The 22,014-nt window shown below is 40.5% G+C and overlaps 1 protein-coding gene across 2 annotated transcripts in view; it reads right to left on the reverse strand.

Annotated features, from left to right (window-relative positions):
* Positions 1–22,014, reverse strand: part of BZW2 (basic leucine zipper and W2 domains 2) — a 60,604-nt gene that overhangs the window by 27,946 nt on the left and 10,644 nt on the right. The window contains exons 1-4 of one of the 2 annotated variants that reach the window (XM_087773771.1): positions 16,391–16,409; positions 8,950–9,014; positions 2,313–2,489; positions 1,040–1,143 (exon numbers count right to left, since the gene is read on the reverse strand). In XM_087773771.1, coding sequence (XP_087629897.1) covers positions 1,040–1,143; positions 2,313–2,489; positions 8,950–9,007 — 339 coding nt within the window. In that variant the 5' untranslated portion in view covers positions 9,008–9,014; positions 16,391–16,409. Of the gene's footprint in view, positions 1–1,039; positions 1,144–2,312; positions 2,490–8,949; positions 9,015–16,390; positions 16,410–22,014 lie in introns of those variants that run through there. The other variant, XM_087773781.1, reaches the window with a different exon arrangement.

The following is a 22,014-nucleotide window of genomic DNA, read 5'->3' on the forward strand; positions in this document are numbered from 1 at the left end:
CAATAACAGAGATTTTCCTGAAGTAGAATACCCTGTTTTTAAGAGATGATAAAACTGATACACAAGACATATTGACTCCCTTTCCAGAAACAGGTATATTTCACTTCTTCAAATTATCAAATATGTGTTTTTAAAGGAGCTTCCTACTATTTAGCAAACATTTGTTACCGATGCAGATTCTGATTCCAGCATCTTTTAAATCAACCATGCACCTTTTCAGCAACTTACCACCCTCAACACCTTAGCGGGGACAGTGGCTTTTTCAATTACTGTCTCCAGCGTCCCAATAGTAACTAGTTATTTAAAAAGATAAATATGTTACTCAATTAATGATAGACTTTTGACATATGGGAGTTTCGATGGTATTGCATTTTTATGCAATCCTACTTGTATCCAAAATTGCATGGTGGCTTTGAACTTTCAATAGAATTCTTAGTGTATTTTCTCATGTAATTATTATCTTCCATCAAGGAGTTATGCCACATTAGCTTCTCTTCAATAACGTTTTAGGCTTCATTGCTTATTTGTGTTAATTTCACATAGGCCTATTTGTACAAGCCTTATTCCTGCAAAAAGAAATTATATATCACATACGTAGGAGAAATGAAAGCTCTTGGAATATATGCATGATTCCAAACTAGTTATACAACTAAAGGTTGGAGGCGTGAGCTTTATATTTTTTGTCATTCATATACTTCATGTGTTTCTAAAAATATGTTCATACAAATCTTTCAGACTGTCTACAGAAAAGGTCAACAAAAATAATAAGGACGGTGTCTAAAAATATACTGAACCAACAGGAGACTGAAATAAGTAAGACTGCTTTTTGTAAAAAAAAAAGCATTGTCAGCTGTGATCAGATTATCTTAGACATCCTATTTTCTTACCTAAAATTTATAGGTTAGGGCAGATTACTGGTTAACTGGATTTCAATTGCCCTGTAACTAGCCTATTGCAGCCTAGAGAGTCTGCAGATGTTCCACTTTAATCCCTTTTGATACATAAACGGAAAACAGTAATCAACTATGCCTTTACTGACCTGAGCATAATTTCGGATGGCATCATGATCTTCATCTGCAAAAAATACACAGTGGTTGGTCATCTTGGTCTTGTCATTGTCATCTATGCGTGTGCCTCCAGGAGCTAAAAGAAAGCAAAAAAAAAGGGCAAGAAACAATTTCTCGCTTTAGAGAACATTCTATAAGATTTAATAAGTCTAATAAGTCTTATGTTAGTATCACTGAGGCAAAAAGCAAGGGTAAGAGCTAGCGGGGGAGAGGGGGGAACAGAGAGAGACAGAGCTTTGCAAGGCTGTGGTGGCACCTGACAGAAGGGACAGCTGGCCGATATGCTGCACCTTATATCACACACACCTCACAAGACTGAGAGATTCAGATCACGCTAAGGAATCTTAGCTGTTTTTGAGAGCACTGCGTGTGATCCAATAAGTATGGGTTGGAGCACAACCCTTGCACGTATTTTAACTACTACTTTAAACACCACAATAACGTAAATCCTTTCCAAAGAGAAAACTATTAGCACTCTGTTACTAATTTAAGGACTGGGAACATCTCCATAACCCCTCTAATGCTTACCAGGCCCACGTAAACATTCAAAACACTGCTGCAAAAATCTTCTCCTAGCTTATTTTGTTGAGAGCTTTTTTCCTAGGTATTTCCACTGGCTTTTGTTTCCTGCATTACCTTAAGTCTTACAAAAACATCTTTTCTTCTTACATACCAAAGAGCAAGAAGCAGTGATCAAACCAGCGTGACCAGTAAAAAGAGCCAACTTATTCAAAATACAGAGGAAGGCGAAAGGTGTGTTTTCACCCATGCTGCCAGTGATACCTGGGAGAAATGCCCTATGAACATCCACAAAGCACTCATCATTATCCTTCACTTCTCCTCTAAGCTGGCCTTTGTTGCAACGTCTACAAAGCAAGCTTTGCAACACCTAATAACCTGGAGTGCTGTAGTACACCTTTTCATACTAATAAATTCCTCTGTTTCCCCTAGTTAGCGTCTCTCATTTTCTTTGCTGTTGCGTTTATATGCTGTTTCAGCTTAGACTGAAGGCTTCTCAGAGTGGTATCCATTTTTTGTGGTATTTGCAGAATGCCTCACACAATCAAGTCCCTAGGTATTACTACAATATAAACAATAAACAATTCTATGATACGAGATCCAAAAAGTATCTAGATAAGTGAAACTGTAATACAGTTTATAGTTTCCACTTTGTAAGGGAAGACAGCATCTTAAAAGAAGCAAGGCTGATCCTCAAAATTCTGCATCAGGTGCCCTGCAGTTTACCTAGCATGCTGCCAGCTACCAAAATATCAAAGAGTGTGTCAGCATAGCGGCGATAATCAAGCCGTGAGCCAGTTGCATCCAGAAACTTGGCTATAGCCTCCAGGTCACTCCCAGCTTCATTGAGGCCTTGGACAATCGTATCCCTGAAGACTGTGGGTTCAAATTTCTCCTTTTCATCTGGAACAGAGATAAAGGAGAAGGAGAGAGAAACAGTTTGAAAATTTCTGTTTAAAATCTCCTATCAGCCCGCAACTGAAATTACCATGGCACCTAAACATATTCCTCCCATTCTGATCAATGCACCAAAAGTTTGTTTGGTTGGCTTTTATTGCTTGTGGAAGTTTTGCAGTGTTTACCCTTGCTTCCTTCTCCTCCTCATCTCCCCAAAATACCAACACACATACAAACATGCAGGAGTAAATACGTAAAAGGGAGGAAAAGCAACTACTGAAATTGTTTTCAAATTTCATACTCTTGCTTCTCTTGTTGAAGATATTGAATGTGAGTATCATTATGCGTTGCTAAATCTGAGAGTAGAATGAAAGGTCTATCAGTTATGTGTAAATAATCTCACTGTAGGAACACTCCATTTTTAATTTCTTGATATTTTTCTTTAAATAACTATGGTCGCATACGTAAATGTTTTCAAAAAGACAAGTCTTCAGGAAAAGAGGAGATCAAGGTATTCATAAAAATACTTTTTGTGTAAACATTTGGGACTCGGCCACATGGAGTAACCAAGAATTTATCTTTCATATTCACAGACCTAAGCAGCACTAGGGACACAGAAATGCAGCACTCACATCGCATTTTCTACAGTTGTCCCTGGTTGAACTCAATTAAGGTACAGTCTGACCCCCAGACAACATCCCTGTGTCAAGGCCATTAGCCACAACAGATGTAACTGCAACCTCCATATAAAGCTAGGTAGATTTACCCATACCTCCTGCTGCCCTTTCCTGCAGACTGTTAACAGCTTACCACAGACACTTGAAGCTTCTTAGCAAAGCAAGTCTGACTTTATACAAGGGCACATACGAAACGCTTGTTACCATCAAAATAACTCTGAACTTCAGAAACACAACTGCTGCTCTGTGACACTCGGAAAACAAAATTAGTTTGTTACAACCTGCTAACACAAATGTTGATACAAGTTCTTTAAAAAAACTGCACATATTATATCCAGAAGATAAATCCAGGGATTTTAGTTACTAAGATGAATGAGGATTGACAAAATTCCTGTCTAAACATGTGCAGTCTGAAACATGCCAGCTGCAACCCTCGCAGGCTTTTTAGGAGAAGAGGTTCTGGACATTACACATCCTCTGCCTGCAGGTTTCCTTTCTCTGCGACTCACAGTGCAGCTTTTTATTATCCCAAATATTAACCAAAAGACCTTGGTTTCCAATAGCCTTTCCTCCCCCAATCTCTTTCCTCCAGCCACATTAGCCTTACAGCAAGTAAATAACTATTTTACACACAATGCCTACTTTTATCAGCTCCAGTATTTCTAATACATAAACATTTCTCTCTCTTTTTGTTCCCTTGCACGTACCTGGGGTGCACTCATTCTACCACCTTCAGTGCATCACTTGCACATTCTCCCCCTCTTTCAATGCATTCCCTTCCCCCATAACAACTGTACCCGAAAAGCACAAGTAGTCCCTCCCACTCAGGGTCCCAGGCCACTGGGAAGCCCAAGGGTCTAGTCAACCCGTCCTGCCAAGGAGCCTGGCAGCATGCAGCCAACAGCAGCTCCAGGGCTGTCTGTCAAGTGCTCAGCAGCACTGGAAAAATGAAGCATCACTTTAATTTCCAGAAATCCCCTGCTACGTCTAGCTTTTAGTGGCTTGTTGACTCTGCTACCTATCTCCAAGTGAGGTGTTGTCCCGTCCCCCAGAGCTGACTTCCTCAGACCAAAGCTGAGGATTACTCAACTCCATGGATACCCATACACATGTAGCACTATGACTGTGTGCATCGCTCATGCAACCACCTGTTCCCAACCCCAGGTTGTCCTGAAGTGATGCATACAATCATAGTGCCAACCTAGCTTCTCCCTTGCCATGCTCTCGTCATCCAATAAACAATTCAATATGCCCCTTCTCTGAACTGCAAGTGACTTCTTCTCAGGCTTTTACTGCACCCCAGACCTTGGAGGTATTCAGGCTCTCAGTTGTTACCTCAACTTTCAGCTGTGATGAAGATCTGGAGTCTGCCGTTTGAGTAACCATCTCTCATATCTGCAGGGCATGGCCCTGGTGGACAAACCAGAGAGGACTGAGTGGGGAAACTGAAGAATGGTGCCTTTGCTCTGGGGAAATGCCTACAGAGAAGCATACTACTGGAATCCCATCTGAGCTATCAGGCTGGTTACCAAATACTCAGTTGTAGCTCTCTTCCAACTTGAAGTAATAAACCAACCCGAAACAAGCAACAAACCAACCAACTCACAAACACACACGCCTTTTACTGAAGTAAGTGCAAGTACTTCAGTATCTGTACTTCGAGCAGTTTTATTCACGCACAAGAAACCCAGTTCCACCCATAAACAAGTATCTAAGTATTCTCTTTCGGGTTACCAAATAAGTATGTATTACCTGCAGGGCAAAGAAAAATGCTTGATGGCTCGTTAACCAGTAAAATGACAGAGTTCCGTCTTAAGAGATGAGTTAAAAAAATAATCCTATTTTACTTTTTCAACTGTATTTTGTCTAAAAATTTAAGATGTTCACATCTAAACTGAAAGGTGTTATATGCTTGGTATCATGGCTACACAGTGCTCAATACAAACACAAACACCATGATAAATATTTCTTAGCTATTTTAAAGAGATTCTCCTCCTGTCCCAGAAGTCCTCCTCTCATCTGGAGTACCTTCCTATTTTCTTGTCTATCCCAATCTAAAAATTTACACAGGAAGGGGAGGTAAACTCATTGCATGAAAAATTATTATAATTTTATTGAAACATTTTCCTACCAAGCTAATGTACTGAAGAGGAATATGCTGATGTAGTACAACAGGGTGAGTAAGAAGCCATCATCAAGAAGTGGTGACAGTATGTTGAGCTGTCAAGTACATAATTACTAAACAAGCACAGCTTCAATCACGGGCTAGCGGAGGCAGGTGTAGCTTGCAGATGTGATGCATACAATATCTAATGCAGCAGTGCTATACAAAGCTTTTCATTTTCATCATGTTCCCGGATCCTTTTTTCCCTTCTTTTGCTTCTAAGGAAATCACAAAGTACACTTATACCTCCCTCCTTAACAATTAATCTTAACTCTTAAACAGAAGGCCTGCAACTATATTTCTGTGGAAGGAAAATGAGATGCCCTCTTTGGCCCCCCTTCTGACTTCACGTCAATGCAAAGGTGTTAATATTGACTTTTTACTAGATAATTTTCATTCTGAAAGTAATATGCGGTTTATCTTAGCCTCTTTTTTATGCTGCCATTTACCTTTTCGCACCAGTTTTTTAGCAGATATTAACTCTGTTATCTATACCATGGGAACAAACTTGGGTCTCAGGTATTGCCTGTCAGCTTACTTTAAACAATACGCACTGTTTGTTCCTACTAATGCTTCAGGAAGCTTTTTGTCCTGTAGGTATTTGTCAACTGTCTGGATACATAAATTCTCCTTATTGCCTACTGGCATTTTTGCTACTCTTATTTCCTCCTCTTCCATTTCAGAAGACACACAGACATCAATTTACATGTGTGCAAGTACAGCGCAGTCAGTACAACCCACATCCCACGTATCTGCACCGTAAGCACAAATCCCGGTCAGATGCCAACTACTGCTGACCCTCATCAAAAAAGCAGTATGCAACAGGTACAGAGATTATATTAAGAACAAACCAAACTATTTTCTTTGCCCAGATTGCTAAAAACTTGATCTGGAACTGTGAGACGCCTCCTTCCCTCAGAAAGTTCTTCCCTTTACAACATCATTTTTCTTCCTTCAAACCTTTTTAAAGTGATTTTAACGCCTGCCGCTATATATGCTCTAGGCAAGGTTTATACCTTGTATTAGGCTGAATAATAGAACTGGAAGGAGTGGGATTTACAAGCTCTTCCTTCATAATCCTCTCTCAAAAATGTTTTAGACACTAAGCACACTTTCAAAATTTAAAGAAAAAAAAACATTGTCGTCTTTCTTTTTTGCTCTCTGAAAGCTCAAAAATTGTTTGCATCCAGAGATCAGTGGCAGTGATAGAGTTCATATGGACAATTATTTTTATTAGATGCCTGACTGCCGTGTTACGCCTCACTGTCTCCTCAGATGGCTGTGCTCCTGGGAGCTGCAGAAGAGGAAAGAGTATCATGAGACACAAATCAACCAGTAAGAATTGGCAGTCATCTCTCAACCAGCTCACTCCCCCCAGCATTTGCGCATTTCAGACCCCTCTACCTGCCCACTACACACGACAGAATAGTCTCCAATGACTGAAATGTCATGTTCAACCATAGCCACGGCACTCTCTCCTACCTGGGTGACATGTCATGACTCCCTGATATCCTGAAAGTCAGGCTGAAAAAACCTAATAGTATCTTCTAGTCTAAGTCCAACACATAACAGCCTGCGACACTGCTATGATACAAAAAGAAAAAGTATATACAAACAGAAGGGAATAAGTATGCTAGGAAGCCATTTCTCTTCCTCAAGCCCTCTGCCTCCAGAATGAAAACAGGTATCTCCAATTTTCTAAGCAGGATCCTCAAATATTAAGGCAACCAGGATCCCACCATATTTGAAGAAGAGATTTTATGCTTTAAGCACATAAAGAAGTGTTTGCATTTCTATTTTAAAGGTATTTAATATCTCCAATCCCATTTAGGTAATCTCTCAAAAAAAACACGCCCCCAGTCTTCCAGACTCCCCCCAAGTCTTTTCCTTCTTCCACGTAGTCAACGCATATCTATGGCCACTTCCAATCACTGTAACAGAAATTGAAGAAATAGGCACAGAATTACAAATAAAAGCTCTTTATTTATTCTAATTATTACTTGCATTAAATAGGAGTCAAAGACCAAATCCGTATTAGGACCCATTATGCCAAATGCATTGCAAAACACAGACTGAAAAGAAAGTCTTTATGAGAGAGAGAGAACGTTTTCTAAGACAATTTTAGCAAACAACATATGTACCATAATTGACTAACCTAGACTGAATAATACATTGGATCAATCCAGCAGTATGCGTAGCTGATTGCTTTTACTGATTGATCTGACAGGTATTTCTTTAGGGACTGTTAATTCCACTCATCTAGCTATATCCATGCTGTTGCTAGTTAATGCAGTGTAGAGCTACTGCACAATGTTCTGGACCATGCTGACAGAAAGTTAGTCCCACTAATTACTGGAGCATCATTGACATTTATTTACGAACAATATAGGTTTATTTTTTTAATTAGTTATACCTACAAATGTTCTATGTGCATCATAGAAAGGACATTTTCCATTTAAAAGACCACAACGGTCAAACTAGCAGAGGAAGTGATGTGTGCAAGATGAGAGAAAGCTGGCACTGTTTTTTAACACGACTGAAAACAAACTGTTTTGCAATTCTCATCCAAGCTTTGTAATCATCCTAGATCTTAAGACACTCACTCAGCTCTTCAGACTCATGACAGAATTTGTAATTTTCTGAGAAAGGTTACAACTCTTTTTTTTTTTTCTCTCATTCACACTGAGAAAATGCTCTTGTTTACATTTTCTGCCACAAGATGTTAAGACCAGGTGTTAGCTTTTGATCAGAAACAGGAAAGTCGAGATGGAAAAAGTCTGTTACATGACCGACGTGAACCCCACCTATGGGTGTTATAATAATCTACTACTGCAGCAGCAAAAAATCTAAGCTTTCTTTTCACAAACCAGATTTTTTTTTCTGAAAAAAATAAATCATTTATTACATATATTTTTGTTCCCTGCCTCAAAGTGTTGGGCATTCATCTCAGACACCTAAACCATAACAAATGAACTCTGAGTACAGTATGAGCAAGCAGATTAGGATGACAATCACTGTACAGAATACCTGGATGTATAATTAGCACCACTTAGCTTTCTTTAAAAATTGATGCAATATTGTACATAAGAAAAGAGTGTTGGTCGTGGTTACAGAAAATCAGTATCATGAGTAAAATAGTACCTAGGCAACAGACGTGAAAGGTTCATTTATAGAGATGGTATTGAATTGAGTCAAAGAAATAAAAACAAAAATCAAAACAAAAAAAGCCAGATTTTCTTTAAGCAACCTTTAAAGAAAAGCTCATATTTTGCTTTCTTAGTTGAAAGGGACATTTTAAGAAACACCTGAAACAAACATTTAATAAGTTTTCTTCCTTGTATGTAAATATACTATAAACTCACTTAGAATCTAATTTTTAACTGAGGCTATTATTAATAGCTAATAAACCCAAATTTTACAGAAAGTCCTAAGATATATCCTAAGATATATAAAGAAAATAATAAAATTCATAGAGCTTAATTAAAAATAACATCTGCACTCTTAAGACAGCTGAAGAGAAGGGAGAAAAACCTTAATCCTATGGAACTTTCACTTATTTCACCTGCCCTGTTTCTAGTCGCTTTAACAGAGATGAAAATAAAGTTAAAAATGTAATGTAACCTACCCCTCTTCCTAGTTTTGAACCGCTGGCCTGTTAGCACCGGCTTCTGATTCTTATTCATAAAATTTCTGGAGAAAAAAAGAGAAAAATATATTTTTACTATGGCATTTACAGACGACAGCTTAACCTAAAGGCAAAATAAACATTCAGCGTAGCAAAATCCCAACATGTGGTGGTGGTGCATTTTTCCCCCCCTTCTCCTGGACCACTTTATGATCTCAGTAATTCCCATCAAGACTTGGGCCTTTGTGCAATGAGTTTGGTGGTTAAGCGTCCCTTGACCGTACCAGAACTCTTGCATGGCCAAGGTGGGGAATGACAGCAGGAATAATCACTCATCCCCTGACAGCCTTGGAACATATCATTATGGATCATAACTTGGACGGATTGGTACAGGAGGATCGGTACTAGCATTGCTGGTATTTTTGAGAACTCCAGTAATTACCAACCCAGATTGTGGCCAGGATGGAAATTTACTGATGCCTGAAGTCAATCATCTCGCAACCCTACAAGCAGCGGTACCAAGTGAGACCCTTTGAGCTCTCCTGGGCCGCAGTGGGCTGCGCCCAGTATTTCCCTCTGGGCGGGACGCCTCTCAAGAGTTTGCGAACTCTCAAGTTTGCAAGGTTTGCGAACTCTGAGAGGTGTCCCACTCAGAGGCCTGGTGACAGGACCTGGGCTAAACTCCGGGCGCCCCTCACTCCTTGAGGCTCGACCTTCGCCCGTTGAGACAATCATTTGAAGTGAGTATTTCACGGAGCTCAAGGGGAATTTTTAACAGGTACCTTTATAGGCATATTGTGTGTGTGTGTGTATCGATTCAAATATTGTAGTAAATCCTATTTAATCACTGTGTAAATGCTAAATTAACTAATGATTAATTGCTGCTAAATTCCTATGATTCTCTCTTTAACTGTGAATAAACCTTAAACTGCTGCTAGTCATACATAATCCTTAGACATCATTAGACAAGTCTGGGACTAGGATTGGATCCAGCTGCACCTAGGCTCCTCTCTGAGAAGTTTAGAAAGCAAGGGGGTCCATTCTGAACCTTGTGACTCAACGGGAGGGCCTCCTTTATCCCCTTCTATTTTCAGTCTCTGTATAAATCATCCTAATTTGCTTCTACTTCATTTTTTTTCTTTATATATATTCCATTCATTTAATAAGTAATAGAGTGAATGTTGCCATTGAACCTTGTTAAATCACTCTTTTACAAATTTCTATTAAAATCACTTTTTGCAAATATCTTTGACGGTAATTCTTCAAGAGACCTAACCACTCATCCATGACACATGTGAAAGGGAAAGAAAGTTCTTGACGTATAGTCAAAGAATAATTCACATTATCTTAAAGACGAAGAGCACTATGATCCAAGAATAACTTTGATGAGACGTGATTCTCTCAAAACCTGGCTCTTAGCATCCCTATAAAACACCGTGAAGGTTCAAACCCGAGCAGGAAGGTGAAGGAGCCTCCGCCCTTACTGCCGGGGCAGGGGTACAGCAGCGCTGCCCACGCAGCTTATGGGGATGGTCGGGGGCACAGAAGCTGCTAGGACACAGGACTGGGAACGATCCCAGTGGGGCTCCACAGGTCTTGCCCTCCGGCATGTTCGCCGGGCAATCAGACTCCCAGGGCTACACACCGTGCTTCTGAAGAAATGACTGCGGTCTAACCACAAATACAGTGTTTTAACAATCAAATTCCTCTCAAATGTTTCTTCCAAACATCACTATGTCTTAGGAACTTTTAGTTCCTAAAAACCTGGATGTGTTGTAAAAATAATAAAAGATAGCCAGCTTCCCCCCCCCCATCAATTTTGTGTATAAATACATAGTTAAGGACCTACATGGCACATCATATAACAACAATAATAGTAAAAAAAAATTGAGGCTTATATTACTTCAGACCTGAACGGCGAATCTCAACATGCAACGTTAAAAAATTTGGGAAGTGATCATATATTAATGCCATTTTATCTAAAGAAAACAAAACTATTTTTCAGCTTTGGATATAATTAGTTTAATCACATGAGACGCAGCTCGCGCAGTGAGCAGCTGAACCGACAGCTGAATGCAAACAGCAGTGAATACAAGGAAGCTTTGCAGCACGTGGCAATCGTCACGGGTCATCCCCCTGTCCTGCCGACAGCAAGTGCCAGCATTGGGGCTTATTTCATAGCCTGCAGGTCATTAGGTCACTGTTAGATATGATTTGCTCGTCCAGAATTAAGCCTTACCATGCAAGAAGCTTTGTCCTTTGGGCATGTTCTTCTAGTAAGTTTAGTCTTACCAAAATTTGTATTATTTGGATTTCTTCATTGCAGACTGCAGGTCTAGTTTAAAAGTACATACATTTGCCAACACTTCTTCCTACCACGAGCAAGGAGAAACTCAAGCTCCGTGGCTAGAATGATGCCATCAATCACACCTTACTATCCAAGTAATGCTCTCTCTACCCCTGAAAGTTCATTTAACCACTCTGTAAACAATGCTCCAGTTATACAATATGTTCTCATTCACCAGACTACCTCTTCTAGTTGCAGCTTCACTAGCTGGCCACGTTTGCAGCATTTCAAATGTTTAACTTGGCAAACCACTGCTTTCTAGTCTAGGTCTACCATTTTTCCATTGTCAAAAACTGCCTACATGCACTGGAAATAGCCAGTACAGTTCAGGGTCAAGACTGGTTTTGCTTCCCGCAAGTCATAAAAAATACAAAGATGCAACAAGCAGTTAAACTGAGAGGTTCACATTCATCACTGAGATATAAAGCTACAGTTTTAACAGACCAAGGAGCATTTCAAAGCAACTGCAACAATAAATAGCCTTCTGGAAAAATTATTTACCCATCTTCAGAGAGAATTAAAAATGGCAAACCATGATCACGGGATCTTTTAAAGTGCTGTAGGATCCAAGCCTCCCTTCACAACAGAGCTCAAAAGTCTCTTTCCCGACTTAGCTGTCTCTGTGGCAGAGGAACAGGAGGTGCTTTACAAATTAATTAGGCAAATAATCTAGCAGTCAACGGGGATAAGCAACAGCCCAGCCTCTAGCCAGTGATCGGCTAGATTTGACATATTTATCTGCTTTGTCTTTCTGCCTTTCAGTTATTTGAAAGAGGCTGATCTATAAAATGTAATATTCGCCCTGGTAGTTTATGCTTGGCCCCAATACCTTACGCCTTGTTCTGGGTCTAAAAATGTTCATTTCAATAGATTGCAAGAGGAGCCCATGAGGTTTGGAAAGAAAGTGTCAAGCAAGCCACGCAGCAGGTAAGAATTAATGCTCTTGTCACAGCTCTTTCGGAGCACAAACATGCCATCGGGCTGAGATCGACACTGCCCACTTTCTTAACGAATTCCTTGGGGTCAATGAAATGAATGACACCTGACCTTCAACCCATACTGGTTGAAGGTACCATTTCCCAGTTGCTATAAAAGATATAAGTGCATATGCTGAATTTCTAGCACTAGACTTCTCCGGTCCTTTAATGCAGTGTCTTTTTAAACTGCGAGAAGAGTTGCACACACCTGAAGCTTGACTATCAGATTTTAAAACTGTTTCCTGTGAATATAAAATATGCCCTTTAAGACAGCTGGGAACAAGATTAAAAAAAAAACCAAACAGTTAAAGCAAGACTCACCACTTGTGACAGATTTAATGACTAGAGGTTCAGTGCAACAGAAGAGACTCTTGAATAGTTAATTACTAGGAACACAGGATCTGCCTTCTTCTATATTTAGCTTTAAATGCACTGTGTTCTAATCTGATGGAGAAAGGGTCAGGCTTTATAAGGCACTCCCTCAAGCCCTGGCCCAGGGAGAGCACAGGCACTTTCATCAAGAAACTGCAGCACAAGCCTGACCAAAACCAACCCAGTGATCCACACAACAGCCCGGGATTTATCTATACTACAAATAACACCAGGTATTGCAAATGAGATTTTCAAGTGCTGTTGCCACCACAACAGGAGGTGCCCAGATGATAGTTTAAAATTTACAAAAATGAATGCAATGCAAAAACTTTTTTTTTTTTAATCAAGAACACACCACCACCAACATAGAAGTGATGGCTGAAGGTTGTAAATTCAGGGTGGCAGCATATAAACCTGCACAGTACATTAGATTGCATTGCAGTGCAGCCTGCCTCACAGATGTCATGTAGCTATACAGCCTTGAAATCATAAAAGACCTTGAACTATTACATATATTTTCCACTTTGAAAGGTACAGGATCTGAGCAGGTCAAAGCCAAAGGCAAATTTTGAAATGCCAGCTAGAGAAGCCATAATGGTTTTCAGAGGGGTAAAGATCTTAAGGATGGGTATGGGTAGGAAGGAAATAGCCTCAAAAAGAACACCCAAACCACCAGTCAAAATGATATCTTGCAGCCCAACATCCACCAGGATTCGTACAAATTGCCAGCAGGAAAGACAGCAAGAGATGTGGAAATGATAGCTCCTTAGCACAGTCCTTTCACAGACTCCACTCTTCTACAGAAGATGGGAGAGGCTCAGCCATAGATGCTTTACTCTTGATTCTCCCTTTAGTATCCATAAAACCTCTTGTAGAAAACTCATGTGTTCAAATTCCATACCCAAATACTTTTTATTTTGTAAGCAGGTAAGTCAGAAGCTGGGCTGACTCAAGTGGGAGATGTCAGACAGCAGTACGGAACCAGGCACTACACTCCAGAACGAGCTCATTTTCCATAAAAACCTCAAAATGTCCAAGCCTGCTGATAACTAACTTGCAGCTACAAAATTTTTCAGAAAAATAAAAAAAAAAATGCATAACTTAAAACAGTTCCCCAAATTCCACTCCCACTCTTGTTAACAGGCTTCTACAAAACAGATTCATACTTAAAAATACAGAAGTTGTTGAGAGGGTACATTCTTCTGAAACTGCTTGAAGTCCACAAGTTCACCCTTCTCTAGAGTTGCTTCTCATTTACATGCTAAAGACCCTAAACAGTTAAAATAAAACTGAGGGACATCTACAATTGTAGATATCTAGACATATATGATATAGCATTTTCTATAATCGACCAATCCTTCTCACACAACTAATAAAAATTATAACAGAATTAATAAAACCAGAATTAATAAAATTAGTCTATAAAACCAGCAACAGATGAAGTTACTTCAGAGCTTCAGCAAGCTTGAATTTGCTTAACAAGTTAGAAAGATGCAGTCATTTATCCATACCACAGGGAAATTCTTACGATAATTAACTCCTAAACTATTGAAAGCCTTGATAAGGCTGAAGTTTCTACCAAGCTAAAATACTGGAAACATTTGTTCTTGGAAACATATTGCTAAAATTGAAAAAAAAAAAAAAAACAACCCAACAAAACCAAACAACTGAAAACCTTTAGCCAAACCAATACTATTCTTCTAAGCATGATTTTACACTTCTTTTAACCGAAATCTCAGAATCATCTGAGATTCTTCAAAAATGGTCACAATGAATTCAATAACAGTTGCTTCACAGCAGCGAAACTTCACGGCCCTAGTTATGGAGAGGGGGAAATCAATTCCAGACAACACAAAAAAAAAGAGCAACTGTTTCATAAAACTCCCTACCAAGATTTAACGACTCTATGTACGCAGGGCACTGTAACAAGGGTGAGGGAGCCCACGGGGGCAGGCGGTGGGTGACCCTTTGGGCCGCCCACCGGCGGGCTCCAGCAGCACTGCTCCACAGGATGCTGATGCTGCTGCAGGCACTTGTGCTGATGGCATTTGATTGACAGGGTGCTGGAGAGAGCTGCCAGAGCACCACCAACAGCACCACCAGCTTTCACAGGAACAGATGCTTGGCAGGAATTATTTCCATTCCCTTCCCTTGCTCAGACATCATGCAAGACAGGAAAACTCATCACAGTCAAATAAAATAAAAGCATAGATGGGGAGAGTTTCTATGAAGGAAAAACCCAGCCCACATATCAAGGTCAATCTCCCCCCTGCACCCCAAGAAGTGGAATATCCAGGACATTAACAGGCTTTAATGGGTCTTTTTCATCCAGCAATGTTACTAGGCGTTTTCATCCTCTCACTGTTACAGTTTCAGGCTTAGGATGAAAACCTAAAGAGGGTTTTCCTCTTCTTTCAGCAACAAGCCAAGGAGTTACGTTAAAAGCAAATTACCAAACTCGAGCAGCACGGAGGAAGAGCTGCCCTTGCACTTCTGCTGGAGAGGAAACATGTCAGCACACAGCCAGCAGCTGCCTCCGCTCCCCAGGAAGGCAGCAGGCAGCTAGATTATGAGCTAACAAAATCTGTAGGTGGGAAACTCATAAACCATTACCAGTACAGAGGAACAGAGCGATATAAGGGGACGACAGGACAGAGCGGATGCAAGGCAGCCGCCAGTTCTTGCCAAATCCTTGTCAGGCTTCCCACTTTCCACCCGGATACTGAGTCCCTGTGAGAACTCTCGCAGCTCCTCCTTTTCCACAGCCACTTCCCAACACCCGGGTGCGGCGAGAGGCGAGCAACCGCAACGCACATCAGTCACGCAGCCAGCACGGTTGCTGCAGCGTTCACCGCCGCGACAGCTGTGAAGCATTTTCTGCTTTAACACAGTTTTAGCACCCTCGTAAGCCTATGAAGTCCACCTCGGCGACTGACATTTCCCAGGTTCGGTCAGCGTGAAGGAAAAGCTCTTTATTTACACGTCCGAGGCAGTATGATGGCTAGCCTCCAACATGAAGAGCGGCCACAACACTTCCTACCTCCTGCTAATGCTCACTTCGATACCGTTGAAAAATAAGGAAATAAAAAGCTCTATTTGCTGCTTCCCAGGGTCCCAAGTGGTGAGGACAGGACCAGAACAGCGCTAAGAAGCCACGTCTCCTCTCTCCTCCACTGCACATCTGGGGAGCTGGCAAGACCAAGCCCCTCTCACTACACTTAGTAAGACATGCTGAGTTTTCTTTACGCAGGTTGACTTGTGCTATTTCATCATCCTTTTCTGACTCTTGCCCTCCATTCCTAAAGCACAGGTTTTTTTAAGAAGCGATTGAGAACCTTGAGGTCTGTAACTTCAACCATGATACAGATCAGCAGGAAGGGCAGCACTGGCAGCCGGAAGGTTTATCTTGCTATTTTGCCCCCAGAGGCCAGCCGTAGAGTTAAAATGTTTACGAAATGTTTATCCCAAAAGGTCCCACTCAGTACAAATAGGAAAGCCAGAGCCAGGCTCTCACCACAGTAAGATCCCCTCAGTGATTTTATTGTGCAAACGACTCAATGGCAACATGCAGGGATTAAGCAGTCACATAATGATGTACAGGGTAAATACAATCAACCTCATGTTTTAGTATTTGCTTAAAAAAAGGATACTGCTAATCCACATGTTTATTGATGAAAAATACATCTTCTGTTATGGATTAATTTTGCTTATGACATTACAGTACATGAAGCAACTAGATACCGACCTTTGATTTCATGCTTGGAAGCATGCCCTAGTCACCAGTGGCTATCATGTGTAGTATCTTAAGATAGTGTTGTAGCAGGTTTTCAGCATGCACTGAATGCCCTGTCTTTCCCAAAAGAGCTTTCCAGAAGCTCTTAATACACTTAATCTTTTTTCCTTTTTTTTTTTTTTTAATCACAGGACAGTGTTTTTCCACAGTAAAGAGTAAGTGTCCACTCCAATAAAAGTACTTGTTCTTTATGAGTATACCTAGTCGGAGAGAGAAAACAAAGAGATGAAACAAGTGGAATTGGTTTCATTCTGCAGCAAGTGCAAACAAATACCAAAAGAGAATGAAACTTACCACACATTAAATAAAAAATAAAAAATTGCGGTCATGCAAGATTCTCCAGTCAAGAATTGTGCATGCAACCTGTGAGTAGTTACGCAGCCAGGAAATAAGTAACCCCAGACAAAAATGAGAAGACAAACTCATCAAAATTTGCACCATAAATCTCAACATCTAACTGCTAAACTGGGATGCATAGGAAGATGTTTCTTGAAAAACAGTCAAAAAAACCCACTGCCACCAATTAATGTATAATCACACACTGCATTAGAGATCCAGCTCACTGCATGTATTTCAGGAGAGCGGGTATTTCTTAGGTCACTTAACAAGAATTTCTACAGAAGCGGCTCAGCTGAATAACAAGGTAAAAACAAGACAGAACTCTCCCACGACCGAAGCACTCCAGATGTACTTCACAAGGTCAAGAGAACTGTAAATTGAACCACCAAGGCAATGGACTTCTGTGTGTTGTAATCAGCAACCATATGAAATATGCATGAGTCATGGCACAGCTAGTGGGGAAAAAAAAAACCAACAAAAAAACCCCCAAAAACAGAGAAAAAAATTCTTAATCATTGACAGGTGAAAATACAAGTCAAGAAAATGAAATCATACACTTGAGTTGACACACACAAAAAGTTATCTTTTGGTAACAAGGTTTCTTTGAGCAACTAAGAGAAGGAATTACATATAATTCTTCAAGGACAAGGTATTAGTAAGAGCTTTTCTCAGACTGTTGAGAGCTCTCTTAGGCTGCTGTGCTCCTAACTGGAGTACCCTGAAATAATGGAGATGGTGTATCGCTACAGATCAGTTCATACCCAATTAACATCCATTTTAAGGTGATGGCTAGTCATCCTACTGCAAGCTTGCATGCCTTGCCAGCAGGAAAACCTCTTACAAAAAGAAGGGGATAAAAAGGATCAGCAGAGATCAGGGTCAGGTGAACTTAGAAAACAAGCAGAAGATGGTACTCTTCCAAAGCTAATAAGGTTTTTTTTCCTTATGCAAGACACAACTTTCAATGGACTGTGTAGATGTTAGAATAGAATTCAGAGGGACATTGGATGTGCTGTTTACCCTGAAAAATATAACCACCTCAGCAATCACCGTAAGAGATGATGTTGCTAAAGGAAAAACAATGTAGCTGAAATTCTGCAAAAATGATTATAAAGGTACTGCTGCAATTTAGCTCAATCCTTCATTAATGTTTGGCAGAGAGAGTTGTACTAGCCACTGTTCACAGTACACTTGGAAGAAATCATTAATGGAGTTACTTCATAGGGTGCCCCTGAACCAGGTCTCCAATAAACCAATAAATGCAAGTATTCAGAAGAAAAAGTGTTAAAAAAAATTACCAGAGAGGCTTCATTCCTAGCAATGAAGTCTGCCAGACACAAGACAACACAAGAACAGCTCAGTAATGAAGGCCACTGCAGGAAAAGCAGCTTTCTCATGTAGTGTACCACTCCTCTGCTCAAGTCCACCCTGCTTCTCTTTTATTAATGTATCAGCCCACTGGAAGTTGTATTTTTACAGTGTCGACCCTACTCATACAATTCAAATATCACAACAATAAAATCAGATGGGCCGTTTCTGTTTTCCTTGCTATCTCAAAGCTCCGAGCAGCAGCAAAAGCACAGGAGATCACCAGTGCCTCCAGGATAGAGCACTGCAGCATTTGAAAACCCATAAACTGTCTTCAAAATTACAAGGGCTAAGCTTAAAAATTAAAAAAATAAATACAAAGTGTGCATTCTCCAGAAAGCGATGCCTCCCAGTTGCTAACAGTTTATTATTTCGTGAACTAAATACAGTAATCGGAGGAGGGATGTATTAATAGCCAGCACCTCTTACACACTTGCAAGCAGTGAAGGCCTTGGCTTTAATAAAACGACAACTGCTGTAAGCAGTAAAGCAAGTTTTAGCTTAGAATTCCCTAATTATTTCTTCAAAGCACATGGAAGGGAAAGGAGTTCACCAAGTTAACACATGGCTTTTGACCTGCAGGACAGCGAATCAGCTCCCAGATACTTGAATTCTGATATTTCTGGCTTAAAAGAGAAGGCACAAAGAGCCAGCAGTGGAAACGCACAACGCTTTGCACCATGTCAGCTATTCCAAACATACTGGCTAACACCAATTATGCTGTTAGCAGCATGCACTTGGACAGAAAAGGAGTCCATAACTGACTTGTATCACTCTTCATCCCAAAAGCAGTCCCACGTTCCCTGTGGCTGCTTCCTCCTCCTCAGAGCGGGTTGAACGTTTTGACAGAACACACTAGCTTTGGTGAACAAACTCCTAGAGTGGGGGATAAAAGTACTCAACACTCTGATTGCTTCAACCTACAAATAGTTATTTTCTAGGCAGTGATGGATGCAATTCCTCTCAGACCAAGCCGAGATAATTCTATGGCAATACTGATTCATATCCACAAGTTGGGTGTTGAAGAAAAAAACCAAACCCCACCCAACAGTGTATGGCACGGAGTGCCTACACAATCAACTATTATCCTAGGTGAGTCAGAAAAATAGCTATTACAGACTAAACATGCAGAGAAGGGGCACACACTTGCTATGCTACTCACCGCTTGGCAGCTCACATACCAGCGCTCTCAGCCTTACTTCAGAAAGGCATTTCTTCACCTCTGTGCGGAAGCCTGAAAAGTCTTAGATGAATTCATGGAAGAGTAGTCTATCAAGGGCTATTAAACACAGGGATGATACAACCTTCTAAGCTGAAAATTGCTGTAAGTATGACAAGAGCAGGAAAGAAAGAAAAGTAGCACTCCCACCTATCTATATTTTCACACCACCACATCCTTTCCTTCCCCCTGCCTTTTTTTTTGTTTTACAGCTACACAACTCTACAGGCCACTTTCAGAGACCAGACTCTGGACCAAAGGCCAGTTTCTCCCAGTAAGTCAAGCTTTGGGCTGAGGTCAGGTAATTTATAGGCATCATGTATCCCACACAGCTCCTTCTCACTCTGTACTTCTTAAATCCATGAACGCACAAGACAAGCATTACTCACCCACGACAGCCTACTCCACTTGGGAGTACTATGACAACAGCACTGAGAGCTGGGTGGCAATTCAGCAAGGCCAGGCGAGGAGGAGAAGTAAACAAAAATCCCAAGAGGACTGACCTGGGTCAGCACATTGCATCACTAATTTTGTAGGAGGACTTCAGGTTCCTTCTTTTAAGGTGAGGGAAAACATTCAAACTAGTTGCCTTCAGTGAAGAAAACACAAAGCTTTGAGCCAGTCTGTACAGAATATCGTGATTCACTCCACGTATTTCTTCCCAGTGATTGAGGATGCCCAGTGTCATGACAGTGAGCATATTGTAGAGACTGGTAATAGGAATCACATTGGTATTGTGATTGAACAGTGTATTGCAATTGCTTTACATTGTTACATGTAACTCACATTTGTACTATTTTCAGTATATTTTGTATCACTCTGCTAAATCAGCAATCCCATGTAACACCAATGATCTTCAGATAAGTAAATTAGATATTAAACATCACACCCTCCGCGTGTGGAACATCTAAAAGAAGCTGGTCAGAGAGTATGGGACTCCGACACTATTCACACACCAGAACAAACTGGGAGATCAGTCTCAGTGCGGTAACCAAAAAGCTCAAATGCTGAGCAATCATGTATGGCAAAATTTCCTCTATTTTGATATACCATGTGCGGACACAGTCATGGAAGTGCTCAAAACTCCACATTTCTCAATTTCAACAGTTCAGCTTCCCTTTTCATAATCTTCTTCCATGATGTATCTGGACATAAATGACATTAAATGCAACACTTATCTGAAAACATAAATGCATAAAATCAAGAATGTGTCTTTGTTGGCAATCCAGATTCAGGACACTGAAGTCCATCAAACTAACCCAAAGCATTCACAGTCTATCTATAAACACAGCATTGCAAGCAATGGCTATTATGAATGCTATGAATGCATCTTGATAGTTTTGCTCCTCAAAAAGATATATTTATAGGCAATTTGGATCATAATTGCAATCAGATGAAAACTCATTTCTCAAAAATACATTTATATACACAGGTGGCCAGAATCTCAGAATTAAGAAACATTGCCACAAAAGGAAGTCAAATAAAGTAGCAATATAAATCACTGAGCTAGAAAAAAAATAGAGTAATTAGCCTGTTGCTTCACTAATTTGTATCTATTTTCCAGTATTAGTATCATGTGCTAACAGCATAATCACGTTACAAAAACCTAGTAGAAGTTATCGAGCGAGAGACATCTACTTCACTCAGACGTAGACCAGAGCAGGTGTATATTATGTTACCCCACTCCATCACAGAGGCAGCAAATCCCGCCTGCGGGCAGTACCGTTCGTGCTGCAGCAGTTCTGATGTGCCTCATGCTCACACACTGGAAATGGAAGCATGGACAGCTGTCAAGTCAGCTCAGTTCAGCGCAAAACCCAACAATTTAATTGATACTATTGGTTGTCAGGACCACTACCTATTTCACTTTCAATCATTTTAGGATGCAATCAGCTAAGCCAAAACCCATATCTACTTTTCCTGATTGAACAGAACCCAAAAATGGGGTGCATTTGACCTAACTCTAAAAATGAATGACGACAAACACCTAAGTCTGACCCTGAAAGCCTTGCCTCTCTTCACAATCAATGAAGAAAAATAAACATTTCCAGAAAATAGCTTATCTAAAATATTCTGCTTGTTCATCTTAGGGTGAGATCTTAAGGGAATCCCTTGTGACCAGCTTCATAGCTTCAGCTTTAGGCACTTTTTAGATATTTGATCAAACTTCCTCCATCAGTTTCTACAATGCTGCAACAGAAATTCACACCTGCAGACTGGCAATCTGTGCGAAAGTCTATAGCTCAACAACACCTAAAAACATCTCGGGCAGAGTTAAGAGTTTAATTACGCAGCCAAAATTAACATTAGGACAATTACAAATGGTATATTATTCAGTTCTATAGTTAATTCAGTAGACCTGCTTGTTTATCTTTCTGAAATGATTCACAGAATTTCCATTGCCGGCTGGGAAGCTTCAAAATCCAGTGTACCACAAATATGCTGAGAGAACAGGCTCAGCGTCAGACCGCAACAACCCACCCACACCCAACCCAGTTTCTGAAGCCAAGTGTTACTGCAGGAGTTATGGATTTCTAACCGGAATAGGTTTAATATCTTTTTAAATGGGCATAAAACATCACTATGCCAGCCAGCCTGGCTTCCTTCGGCAGAAAAAACATATATCCACTTTGCAGTTGTTTAGGCTGTA

This window comes from Nipponia nippon, unplaced genomic scaffold (assembly GCF_047370975.1).
Source record: "Nipponia nippon isolate SJK-2023a ecotype South Korea unplaced genomic scaffold, ASM4737097v1 scaffold_1, whole genome shotgun sequence".
Lineage (NCBI taxonomy): Eukaryota > Metazoa > Chordata > Aves > Pelecaniformes > Threskiornithidae > Nipponia > Nipponia nippon.